Raw genomic sequence first — 11,331 nt, 5'->3', positions numbered from 1 at the left:
TACATATAGAGAAAAGGGAGATTCTAGAACTTCCTTCTATCATATCACAAAGAAGGATAAATTCACAGAATCAACTACATGAGTGTCCAGGAAAAAAAATTCTTTTTTTTTTTTAAACTTTTTAAATTGAGATATATTATACCCTTTAAACAAAATTTCTAATTTTATGAAAGGCATAAAAGGTCACAATTTTTCTTTACTTCTTTGGGGTAGGAAGAGGGAGGCAGAGTTGAGTGGATCCTTAAAAGTCCTTTTCTAATTTAAAATTAAAATCAACATCTGATCTTGACCTAAGAATTTTTCTATTGAGGTATAATTGACATAGAACACTATATTAGTTTCAGGTGTACAATTCAATGATTGGACATTTGTGTGTATTGCAAAATGAACATCACAGTAAGTCTGGTTACCATCAATCGCCATACACAGTCACAGATTTTTTTCTTTCTTCTTGTGATGAGAACTTTTAAGATTTACTTGCAGCAACTTGTAAATATGCAATACAGTATTAATAACTATATTCACCATGCTATACATTACATCCCTGTGGCTTATTTATTTTATAACTGGAAATTTGTACCTTTGGAACCCCCTTCACTCATGTCACCTACTTCCCACCCCCATCCCCACCCCCCCAGTCTGGCAACCAACTATCTCTTCTCTGTATTTATGAGCTCCTTTTTTTTCTTTTTAAGATTACTCATATAAGTGAGACCATAGGTATCTTTCTCTAACTTATTTCACTTAGCATAATGCTCTCGAAGTCCCTCCATGTTGTCACAAATGGAAAAATTTCCTTTTTCTTAATGGCTCAATAGTATTCCAGTGTGTGTATCACATTTTTTTAGCCATTCACCCATCAATGAACACTGAAGTTGTTCCCATGTCTCAACTATTGCAAATAATTCTGTAATAAACATGGGTGTGCATATATCTTTTGGAGTTAGTGTTTTCATTTTCTTTGTACAAATACACAGAAGTGAAATTGCTGGATAATATGGTAGTCCCAGTTTTGATCTTTTGAGGAAACTCCATGCTATTTTCCATACTGTCTGTACCAATTTACATTCCCACCAAGAGTGCACAAGTGTCTCCTTCTCTCCACATCCTTGCCAACACTTGTTATTTCTTATCTTTTGATGATAATCATACAAACAGGTGTGAAGTGATATCTCATTGTGGTTTCGATTTGCATTTCCCTGATGATTAGTGACGTTGAGCATCTTTTCCTATACCTGTTGGTCAACTGTATGTGTTCTTTTTTTTTTTTTTTTTTTTAATTTTTTTTTTTTTTTTTTTTTAAATTTTTTTATGGCTGTGTTGGGTCTTCGTTTCTGTGCGAGGGCTTTCTCTAGTTGTGGCAAGCGGGGGCCACTCTTCATCGCGGTGCGCGGGCCTCTCACTATCGCGGCCTCTCTTGTTGTGGAGCACAGGCTCCAGACGCGCAGGCTCAGTAATTGCGGCTCACGGGCCCAGTTGCTCTGCGGCATGTGGGATCTTCCCAGACCAGGGCACGAACCCGTGTCTCCTGCATTGGCAGGCAGATTCTCAACCACTGCGCCACCAGGGAAGCCCTGTATGTGTTCTTTGGAAAAATGTCTATTCAGATCCTTTGCCCATTTTTAATTAGATTGTTTGTTTGCTATTGAGTTGTGCGAGATCTTTATATATATTAGATATTAGCCCATTATCAGATACATGATTTGCAAATATTTCTCCCATTCAATTGGTTGCCTTTTCATTTTGTTGATGGTTTCCTTTACTGTACAAAAGCTTTTTAGTTTGATGTAGTCTCACTTGTTTATTTTTACTTTTATTGCCTTTGCTTTTGGTGTCATATCCAAAAAATCATGGCCATGACCAATGTCCAGGAGCTTACCGTATATGTTTTCTTCTAGGAGTTTTATGATTTCAGGTCTTAAATTCAAGTCTTTATTCCATTTTGAGTTAATTTTTGTATGGTATAAGGTAGTAGTCTAGTTTTATTCTTTTGCATGTGGCTGTCCAGTTTTGCCAACACCATTTGTTGAACAGACTGTCCTTTCCCCATTGTATATTCTTGGCTCCTTTGTGATAAATTAAGTGACCATATATGTGTGCGTTTATTTCTGAGCTCTCTATTCTGCTCCATTCATCCATGTGCCTGTTTTTATACCAATACCATACCATAGTTTTGTAATATAACTTAAAATCAGGAAGCATGATGCTTCCAGCTTTGTTCTCTCTTAAGATTGCTTTGGTTATTCAGGGTGTTTTGTGGCTCCTTACACATTTTAGGATTTTTTTGCTCTGTTTCTGTGTAAAATGCCATTGGAATTTTGATAGGGATTGAATTGAATCTGTAGATTGCTTCTGGTAGTATGGACAGTTTAACAATATTAATTCTTCTAATCTATGAGCCACAGAGTATCTTTCCATTTATTTGTGTCTTCTTCAGTTACTTTCATCAGTGTCTTATAGTTTTCAATGTACAGGTCTTTCACCTCCATGGTTAAATTTATTCATAGGTATTTTATTCTTTTGATGCAATTGTAAGTGGTATTGTTTTATTACTAGCATATAGAAATGCAACCAATTTTTGTATATTGATTTTGTATTCTGCAACATTACTAAAGTTGTTTATTAGTTCTAACAGTGTTTTTTTGGTGGAGTCTATAGAGTTTTCTATATATAATATCATGTCATCTGCAAATATTGACAATTTTACTTCTTCCTTTCCAGCTGGGTGCTGCTGATTTCCTTTTTTTTTTTTGCCTAATTACTCTGACTAGGACTTCTAATACTATGTTGAATAAAAGTGGCGAGAGTGGGCATCTTTCTCTTATTCCTGATCTTAGAGGAAAAGCGCAGAGTATGACATCAGCTATGGGCTTCTCATATACGGCCTTTATTGTGTTATAACCAATTTGATTTTATTGCACAGAATTGAATCTAAATTCAACCATAAGCATTTTAATGATTATCATTAAAAGTCTTTTTAAATTGAAAACAAGACTGAGAACTCGTAATAGTGCTGGTTAATTAAAAAAATACACCCTTAAGGATTAAGTTTATTCCATAATTCCAGTGATTTTTTTTAGGCTGAAGTACTGATGAATGAAGTACTCCAATGTAGAGGAATCTTGAAAATACTCTGAGTGAAATTAGTTAGTCATAAGGAACCATATATTATATGAGCCCATTGATATGAAATGTCAAAAAGGACAAACCTATAGAGACAGAAAGTAGATGAGTGTTTGCTTGGGGCTGTGGGAGATGGGAGACTTGTAGGCTAGAAAAAGAAAGATTTCTTTTTTTGGAAATTGATAAAATTTCCAAAATTTTTTTTATCAATAAAATTGATAAAATAGATTGTGGAGATGAATGCACAACTTTGAGAATATACAAAAAAACAATTGAATTGGACACTTTAAGTAGGTGAATTGTACAGTAGGTGAATTATATCTCAAAGCTGTTTTTAAAAAGGAATACAGAAACTCTAGAAAAACATTGAATCCACTGACATCTACTTTACCACACTATTCCAAATAGAAATGTAACTGAAAAATGGGAGTTAAAAAACATAAGCAGCAATATCCGTTATTTACTGCCATAATCATGCTGTGAATCAACCAGAAACCTCAGTGGCAGACACCACTTTACTGAGCTCAGGGGTCTCAAGACCACACTCTTGGCTCAGCAGGTGTTCTGGTCTCCTGCACACCTGCCTTGGGGAGGCTGTTGTCCGCTGATGGAGAATGGCCCCATCTGAGATGACTGGACTTGTGTATCATTGCGCAGCAAACAAACCCAGGCACCTCTCACCGCGGTGGCACAGAACTAAGAGAAGAAGCAGAAAAATACAAGTCTGTTCTGATCTTCGTGTGTCACATCAGCTGGCATTCCATTGACCGAAGTAAATCTCATAACCTAACTCGGGATCAAGGGTCGGGAGAACAGATTCTGCCTCTTCAGTAAAAGGAGCTGAAAAGCCATGTGGCAAAGAGGGTGAATCCAGGAGCGTGAAGAATGAGGACCATTTAGACCTCAGTCTCTGCCCAGCACAGGGTATTTGTGATGGAAGAAAACTGAGCAGAAATTAAATATTTGCCATCTGGCAGCTTCACTTTCTCACCATTTTCACTTAAAATTGTATCAGAGGGCTTCCCTGGTGGCGCAGTGGTTGAGAATCTGCCTGCTAATGCAGGGGACACGGGTTCGAGCCCTGGTCTGGGAAGATCCCACATGCTGCGGAGCAACTAGGCCCGTGAGCCACAACTACTGAGCCTGCGCGTCTGGAGCCTGTGATCCGCAACGAGAGACGCCACGATAGTGAGAGGCCCGGGCACCACGATGAAGAGTGGCCCCCGCTTGCCGCAACTAGAGAAATCCCGTGCACAGAAACGAAGACCCAACATAGCAATCAATCAACAATCAATTTAAAACAAAAAAGACTCATTTCCTCCTCTTCCCCTTTAAAAAAGAAAAAAAAATTGTATCAGAAACTTTGAAATATCTTTGTTTCATCTTGATTTAGATAATAGAAACATTTAACATTTTTGTAATTTTGCTTAAATAATGGCTGCATAATTCAAGTAGATTCAAAGGCAAATAGAATCTAACTTATAATAGCAAGTTTTGATATAAATGCCACTGGATGATACTGTGAGTATGTGACATGAGCTGGATGACTTGCTTTTTAATTATAGGAACTTTTAGCTTTTGCAAAGATAACTACTTTTTAAAATGCTTTTCTAGATGTTCTTGTCTTACCACAGAAATACATTCTTATATGTACATGTATAATTCGCATAGAGAAGTGTTAATAACAACTCCCTACACACACACACACACACACACACACACACACACTTCCATTGCTCTATTGTTATGTCATTGACATAACTGATGAAAACTAGTTTCCTTCATGTCCATACACACATTTATAGGATTAGGTTCGTTTTCCTTGTATTGTAATTACAATATGATGTTATTCCTCAGCTTGAACTAGATTAAAATTTTGCATTTGTATTTTTCATTTCCATGTGGAAAATGAAATCTTACTTTTGCCTGTCAGTCTAAAACCACTTTGAATCGTAAATTGGTCTCCTATGGTAAACCTTTAAGACCTCTTTTTTTTGTTGCTGTAACCTTTTCTACATGGTGGACTTTATTAGTTACATTAATTAAATAACAAATGCCCACCTTATTGAGCTGGGTATGCTTTAATCCACAGGCACAAATCAAAAGAAAGAAATGATTATAACATTAGAGTTAAAAAACAAAAAGCTTTGGTTGATTTTTTTGTAAAGAATGGTTGAAAAGGAACCTAAAGTCGTTCCTTTATTTGAAGGCTTAAGTAATTGTACCTGCCAGGTCATAGACGAGAGGGAGGCCTCTCACTTACCACCCCCTTTTGTGTGTTTCAATTACTGGGAAGGTTAATGGTGCTGAACAGCTGAGGTATGAAGGCACCTTTCATTATCTTCCCCATCAGAAGTCCCCAGAGCCCGTTCACCTTCCCTCGTGTTTATGGGAAAAGACACAGTGTTCTCTCACAGCCCAGAGTACATGAGAACCAACTTCTCACAGCCTAGCAGATCTTTGCCAACATTTTCTGGAAAATAATTCTGCCACTTTCAGAGCCAGCGTGCAATGTAACTTGAACTCAAATACCAACATCATTTAGAATGACTGAAATAATACCTTGATTTTGTGACTTGTATAGTCTCATTCTTCTAAATTTTAACTTTAATGATGCTTATTTATTAAGCAAGTACAAAGTATATGGGCAGAATTTTTCTTTGAATATTTTATATTGAATGAATTGAAATAATTGGGATGTTAAAGGACTAGGGGATGATAATGAACATGTATGCACTGAAGCATTTGCTCTGTACTAGGTAGGTTCTCTTCTGTATCATATCATAATGCCACCAAACATTAAAATTTAAAACTATTTATAGGTGTCCCTTTAAGACCCCTCTTCTCTGAATATCGTCCTCCATGTTGACTCCATCAGGATTCACTTACCTAGAAACAATAGGTAACCTGTGACCAGGGCGGATGTTCAGGGAATGGAAAGGAAATTACGGCTCCACCAAACCTCTCTTGCACAAGTACAGATGTGTTTGTATTTAGCCTGAGACAAAAACTTTGTTCCTTTTCCTTCATTATTGTTCCTAACATGCAACAAAGGCAATTGTAGGAAAGGCAGTGTGGCCCTAAATTCCCCCTCAGCTGATCTTTAAGAACTTCAGACATTTTCCAAAGAAGATTTTGATCTAGGGAAGGACATCAAGCTCCAAATTAAGGTGGAATATGTGGGAAAAAGGTCACTGGGATAGGGTTGCCAGGTAAAATACACCATGCCCAGATAAATTTGAATTTCATATAAATATATAGTTTGGGAGACATACTTACAATCAACAAACATAAATCTGGCAACCTAACATTGCACTGCACCGTATAGATGGCAGATGATTTTAAAAAGGAGGGTCATGGGGATATAAAAAAAGAATGTGAAACTGAGAGTTTTTTCTACGGTAAGGGTCAACAAACTGGCATGAGGTCCAAATCTGCTTTGTTCCTGTCTAAACAATGTTTCATTGAAACACTGCCACACCCATTCATTAAGTACAGTCCAAGGCTGCTTTCACTCTACAGTGGCAGCGTTCAGTAGTTGCAGGCCCACAGAGCCTAAATATTTACTATCTGGCCCTTTAACCAAATAATAAAAAATAAAAAATCCCAGTTAAACTGCTAAAATTACAATCGTCATTCTAAATACTCACTATTTCCCCTCTCTGATGAAAGGCTTCTTTCCATAGGCATGCCTGATATTATAAAGCTGAAAATATGTAGGCTTTTAAATAAGTAATATTATTCTACTCAATGGATTTAAACATAAGGCAATATTGTCACTTCAAGAAAAATAAAAAGAGCTTTGAGAATTTTTTCCATATGTCCACATTTGTGTTTCACAACTCCAGACCACCTAATGCAAACTTTCATTTCTCAGCAAAATGAAGCAGAGGATATTACAAAAGACTCAGCGATGTCAAATCCAGCCACCAGTTAGATCTTCCAATTTTCAGTACAACATTTCCTGCCAGATGTGGCTCAATGTGGCTTAAAGAAGCAATTGTTTAATTCTCATGTGGAGAACTATTGTTCTGGAAGAATGAGGGCATTATAGGATTAATCTCCAAGTAGTAAGAAGAAAAGCTAGGTTTACAAACTCTGTATGACTCTGTATGTGCCAGTGAGTAGCTGGAAGTAAGAGTTCTATTGGAAGATAGGATTTTGTTCCTCAGGAAACCAACACACTCCTGGGACCCTGGGTTGAAGCCATTTGATGGGTGGATAGCATGAGAAAGGTCTGGCAACCAAAGTCACCCCATGCTGCTGATGCAGACAGCTGGCAGAGACAAGATAAAGTTCACACAGTCACTTGAGGCTTTAAAACCTAGTCTGCAAACGAAAAGTAGAGAAGAAAATTCTATTTCTAATCTACCAGTGAAAGATGTGCATTTCATTTTCAGATTATGAAAGTATCGAAGGAGAAAGGCTGTGCTGTCATGAGTGACAGTGCCTCGGCCGCCAGGACTCCAATCAGAGGCTCAGTGATAAGTGAGAGTGAGCCCAGGCTACTGCCAACGCCATGGCCAGAGACCGAAGAACACACGGGGAGGGGTTTCCTAATTGTGGATGGTAAATAACCCTGCATACAAATCCTCCAAGCCACGATCTGGGTAGTGTATTAGAGCAAAGAAGTAACAAAGAAAACAGGCAGGTTGACATTGAGCAGAGAGGACCAAATCAGTTTCAATAGACTTGAGGCTCTGTGGACCTAGGGAAGGAGAGGGTACAGAGCCCAACAGGATAGGAGACAAGGAAGGCGTTGGAGCTCTGCTCCTCACCAGAGCTCTCTAAATCTCAGTATCCACATTTTAAAAAAAATTTATTTATGTTTATTTATTTTATTTTTGGTTGCCTTGGGCTCGTGGGCTTTCTCTAGCTGCGGCAAGCGGGAGCTACCCTTTCTTGCGGTGCGCAGGCTTCTCATTGCGGTGGCTTCTCTTGTTGCAGAGCACGGGATCTAGGCGCGGGCTTCAGTAGTTGTAGCTTGCAGGCTTAGCTGCTCCGCAGCATGTGAGAGCTTCCCAGACCAGGGCTCGAACCCGTGTCCCCTGCATTGGCAAGCGGATTCTTAACCACTGCGCCACCAGGGAAGCCCTCAGTATCCACAGTTTTAATATGAGAATAAAATCACGTGTATTTTATAAAAACACTTCCTGGAAAATGGTCACGGCTAGAAATATCATGAGACTTCAGTAAATGGCTTATATTTATAATTACTAACAGAAATAAATACAAGAATCTAATAAGAATATGTTTTATAACCTAATGCATTTTGGATCACTCATTTCTATCCCAAAGATTTAATCTATACCATCGTGGTCTCTAAGCTGTAGTTTATATTATGTTTGCCACGAGTTGCTGTGACCAAATGTTACTGTTTTTAGTCCTATAGTTCCTGTAGTTTCTTGTTGCAGTGTTACAAACTAATGTTTCCCAAAAGTAATTTTTGTATGAATAAACAAATAAAAGTGAGAAGCACTCCTATGAAGTCCTTATTAAATATTAAAGGATAAACAGTTCTAATTTAAAAATAAAAGAATTATAATTTTAAGTGCAAATTTGACTAATTGTGCTTTTCAAAAGCTACTGTCAAATAGTTTTCACAACAGTAAGTCTTAAGTTATGATAAAAAAATTCCTTGTGAAATCACACCTGACAAAATGAACCCTAATAAAGTATAATATCTCCTATCTAAACACATTCTTAAATAATTATTTCAATTTAAAATAAAGAAATTATCAAATTGGGTTGGAATTTGTCAGTTGGTTATCTCTCCATGAGGCACCGCTAAGTTTTTTAAACCTCCATCAGCGAGTGAGAACACCACCTTGGCAGAATCTTAGCAGTTATCAGAAGCAGGAGTTGTGGGAACATATTTACAAGATTAGGGGTCTGAACTCCAATGGTTTAAGGTGGATTTTCAAGATGGGAATCTGACTGGGTTTGGGCAAAACTCATATGACATAATAGTTTTGATTTTGTGCTACAAAGGCAACTCAGTAGAGAAAAGATCGTCTGTTCAACAAATAGTCCTGGAGCAATTTGATCCTTGTGTAAACAAAAAATAAATTTTCATTCATATCTCACACTTTATACCAAAGTTAGCTCAAAATGGATTGTAGACCTAATTGTAAAACCTAAAATTATACAACTTTTACAAGAAAACATAGGAGAAAATCTTTGTGACCTTGGGTTAGGCAAATATTTCTTTGATATGACACTAAAATCACAATACATAAAAGAAAAAAATCAATCAACTGGACTTCATCATGATAAAAATGTCTGCTCTTTGAAAAAAGCATTCACAGTGAAGAAAATCGAAATAGGAGCCATGGACTGGAGAAAATACTTGTAAGTAACATATTTGATAAAGAACTGGTATCTATAAAGAACATATAAAGAACTCTTAAAACCCAATAATAAGATTTGAACAAACCAAGAAGAGATTGAATTAGTGATCAAAAATATCCCAACAAAAAAGTCCAGAACCAGATGACTTCACTGGTAAATTCTACCAAACATTCAAAGAAGAATTAATACCAATCCTTTTCAAAATTTTCCAAAAAATAGAAGTGGAAACACTTTGAAACTCATTTTAGGCGGCCAGCATTACCCTGATACCAAAACCAGAAAAGGATGCCAAAAAAATAAAATCAATAAATGGCTCATATAATGACTAATAAAAATAAATACAAGAATCTAATAAGAACATGTTTTATAACCTAATCATTTTGGATCACCCATTTCTTTCCCAAAGATTTAATCCCTGATGAACAGTAAACATAGATGCAAAAATCCTCAACAAGACATTAGCAAACAAGATTCTACAGTAATTAATAGAATCACATACCTGAGCAACTGGGATTTATTCTAGGGATGCAAGGATTGTTCAATATCCACAAATCAATCAATGTGACACACTGCATTAACAAATTGAAGGATAAAAATCACATGACCATCTCAATAGACGCAGAAAAAAAGCACTTGACAAAATTCAACATTCATTTAAGAAAAACTCTCAACAAAATGGGTATAGAGGGACTATAGCTCAACATAATAAAGGGCTTATAGAACAAGTCCACAGCTAACATCATACACCATGGTGGAAAGCTGAAAGAGTTTCCTTTGAGGTCAGGATCAAGACAAGGATGCCCACACTTTTATTAACCAAGGAGGTGAAAGACCTGTACACTGAAAACTATGACATTAATGAAAGAAGTTGAAGAGGAAACAAAGAAAAAGATATTTTGTGCTCATGGGTTGGGAAAATTAATATTGTTAAAATGTCCATACTACTCAAAGCAATCTACAGGTTCAGTGCAGTCCTCATCAAAATTTCAATGGTATTTTTCACATGCATAGAACAAAAAATTCTAAAATTTGTATGGAATCACAAAAGACCCCAAATAGCCAAACCAGTCTTGAGATAGAAGAACAAAGCTGGAGGCATCATGCTCCCTGATTTCAAATTATATTACAAAGCTATAGTAATCAAAACTATGATATACATTGGTATAAAAAAAAGATACATTGATTAATGGAACAAAATAGAGAGACCAGGAATAAACCCACATGTATATGGTAAATTAATTTGTAACAAAGGAGCCAAGAATATACAATGGGGAAAGGACAGTCTTTTTAAGAAATGGTGCTGGGGAAACTGGACAACCACACGGAAAAGAATAAAACAAGACCAGTGTCTTCCGCCATACACAGAAATTAACACGAAATAGATTAAAGACTTGAATGTAAGCTCTGAAACCAGGCTTCCATAAAACTCCCAGATGAAAACATAAAAAAATCCTTCTTCACAAGGATCTTGGCAATGATTTTTTTGGATATGACACCTAAAGCACAAGCAACAAAATAAAAAACAAACAAGTGAGTCTATATCAAATTAAAAAGCTTCTGAGCACCAAAGGAAATAATAAACAAAATGAAAAGGCAACCTATGGAATGGGAAAAAATATTTGCGAACCACACATTTGATTAGGAGTTAATATCCAAAATATGTAAGGAACTCATGCAACTGAATAGCAGAAAAGTCAAATAATCCAATTACAAAATGAACAAAGAATCTGAAAAGACATTTTTCCAAAGAAGGTATTCAAATGGCCAACAGGTAGCACATAAAAGATGCTCAATATCACTAATTACTGGGAAATGGGAATCAAAACCACAAGGAGATATCACTTTACACCTGTTAGT

The 11,331-nt window shown here is 36.6% G+C and overlaps 1 protein-coding gene across 5 annotated transcripts in view; it reads right to left on the bottom strand.

The window, feature by feature from the left end:
* Window positions 1–3,125: 3,125 nt before the first annotated feature.
* Window positions 3,126–11,331, bottom strand: part of LOC309622206 (serine/threonine-protein kinase WNK2-like) — a 50,029-nt gene continuing 41,823 nt past the window's right edge. For 2 of the 5 annotated variants that reach the window (XM_082409333.1, XM_082409334.1), the window contains one exon: window positions 3,126–3,819. In XM_082409333.1, the coding sequence (XP_082265459.1) occupies window positions 3,676–3,819 (144 nt within the window). In that variant the 3' untranslated portion in view covers window positions 3,126–3,675. Of the gene's footprint in view, window positions 3,820–5,954; window positions 8,172–9,973; window positions 10,044–11,331 lie in introns of those variants that run through there. The other 3 variants (XM_082409336.1, XM_082409335.1, XM_082409337.1) reach the window with 3 other exon arrangements.

This window comes from Balaenoptera borealis (assembly GCF_965194805.1).
Source record: "Balaenoptera borealis genome assembly, contig: HAP1_SCAFFOLD_1834, whole genome shotgun sequence".
In the NCBI taxonomy this organism is placed as follows: domain Eukaryota; kingdom Metazoa; phylum Chordata; class Mammalia; order Artiodactyla; family Balaenopteridae; genus Balaenoptera; species Balaenoptera borealis.
This window is presented reverse-complemented; position numbering and strand designations above follow the sequence as displayed.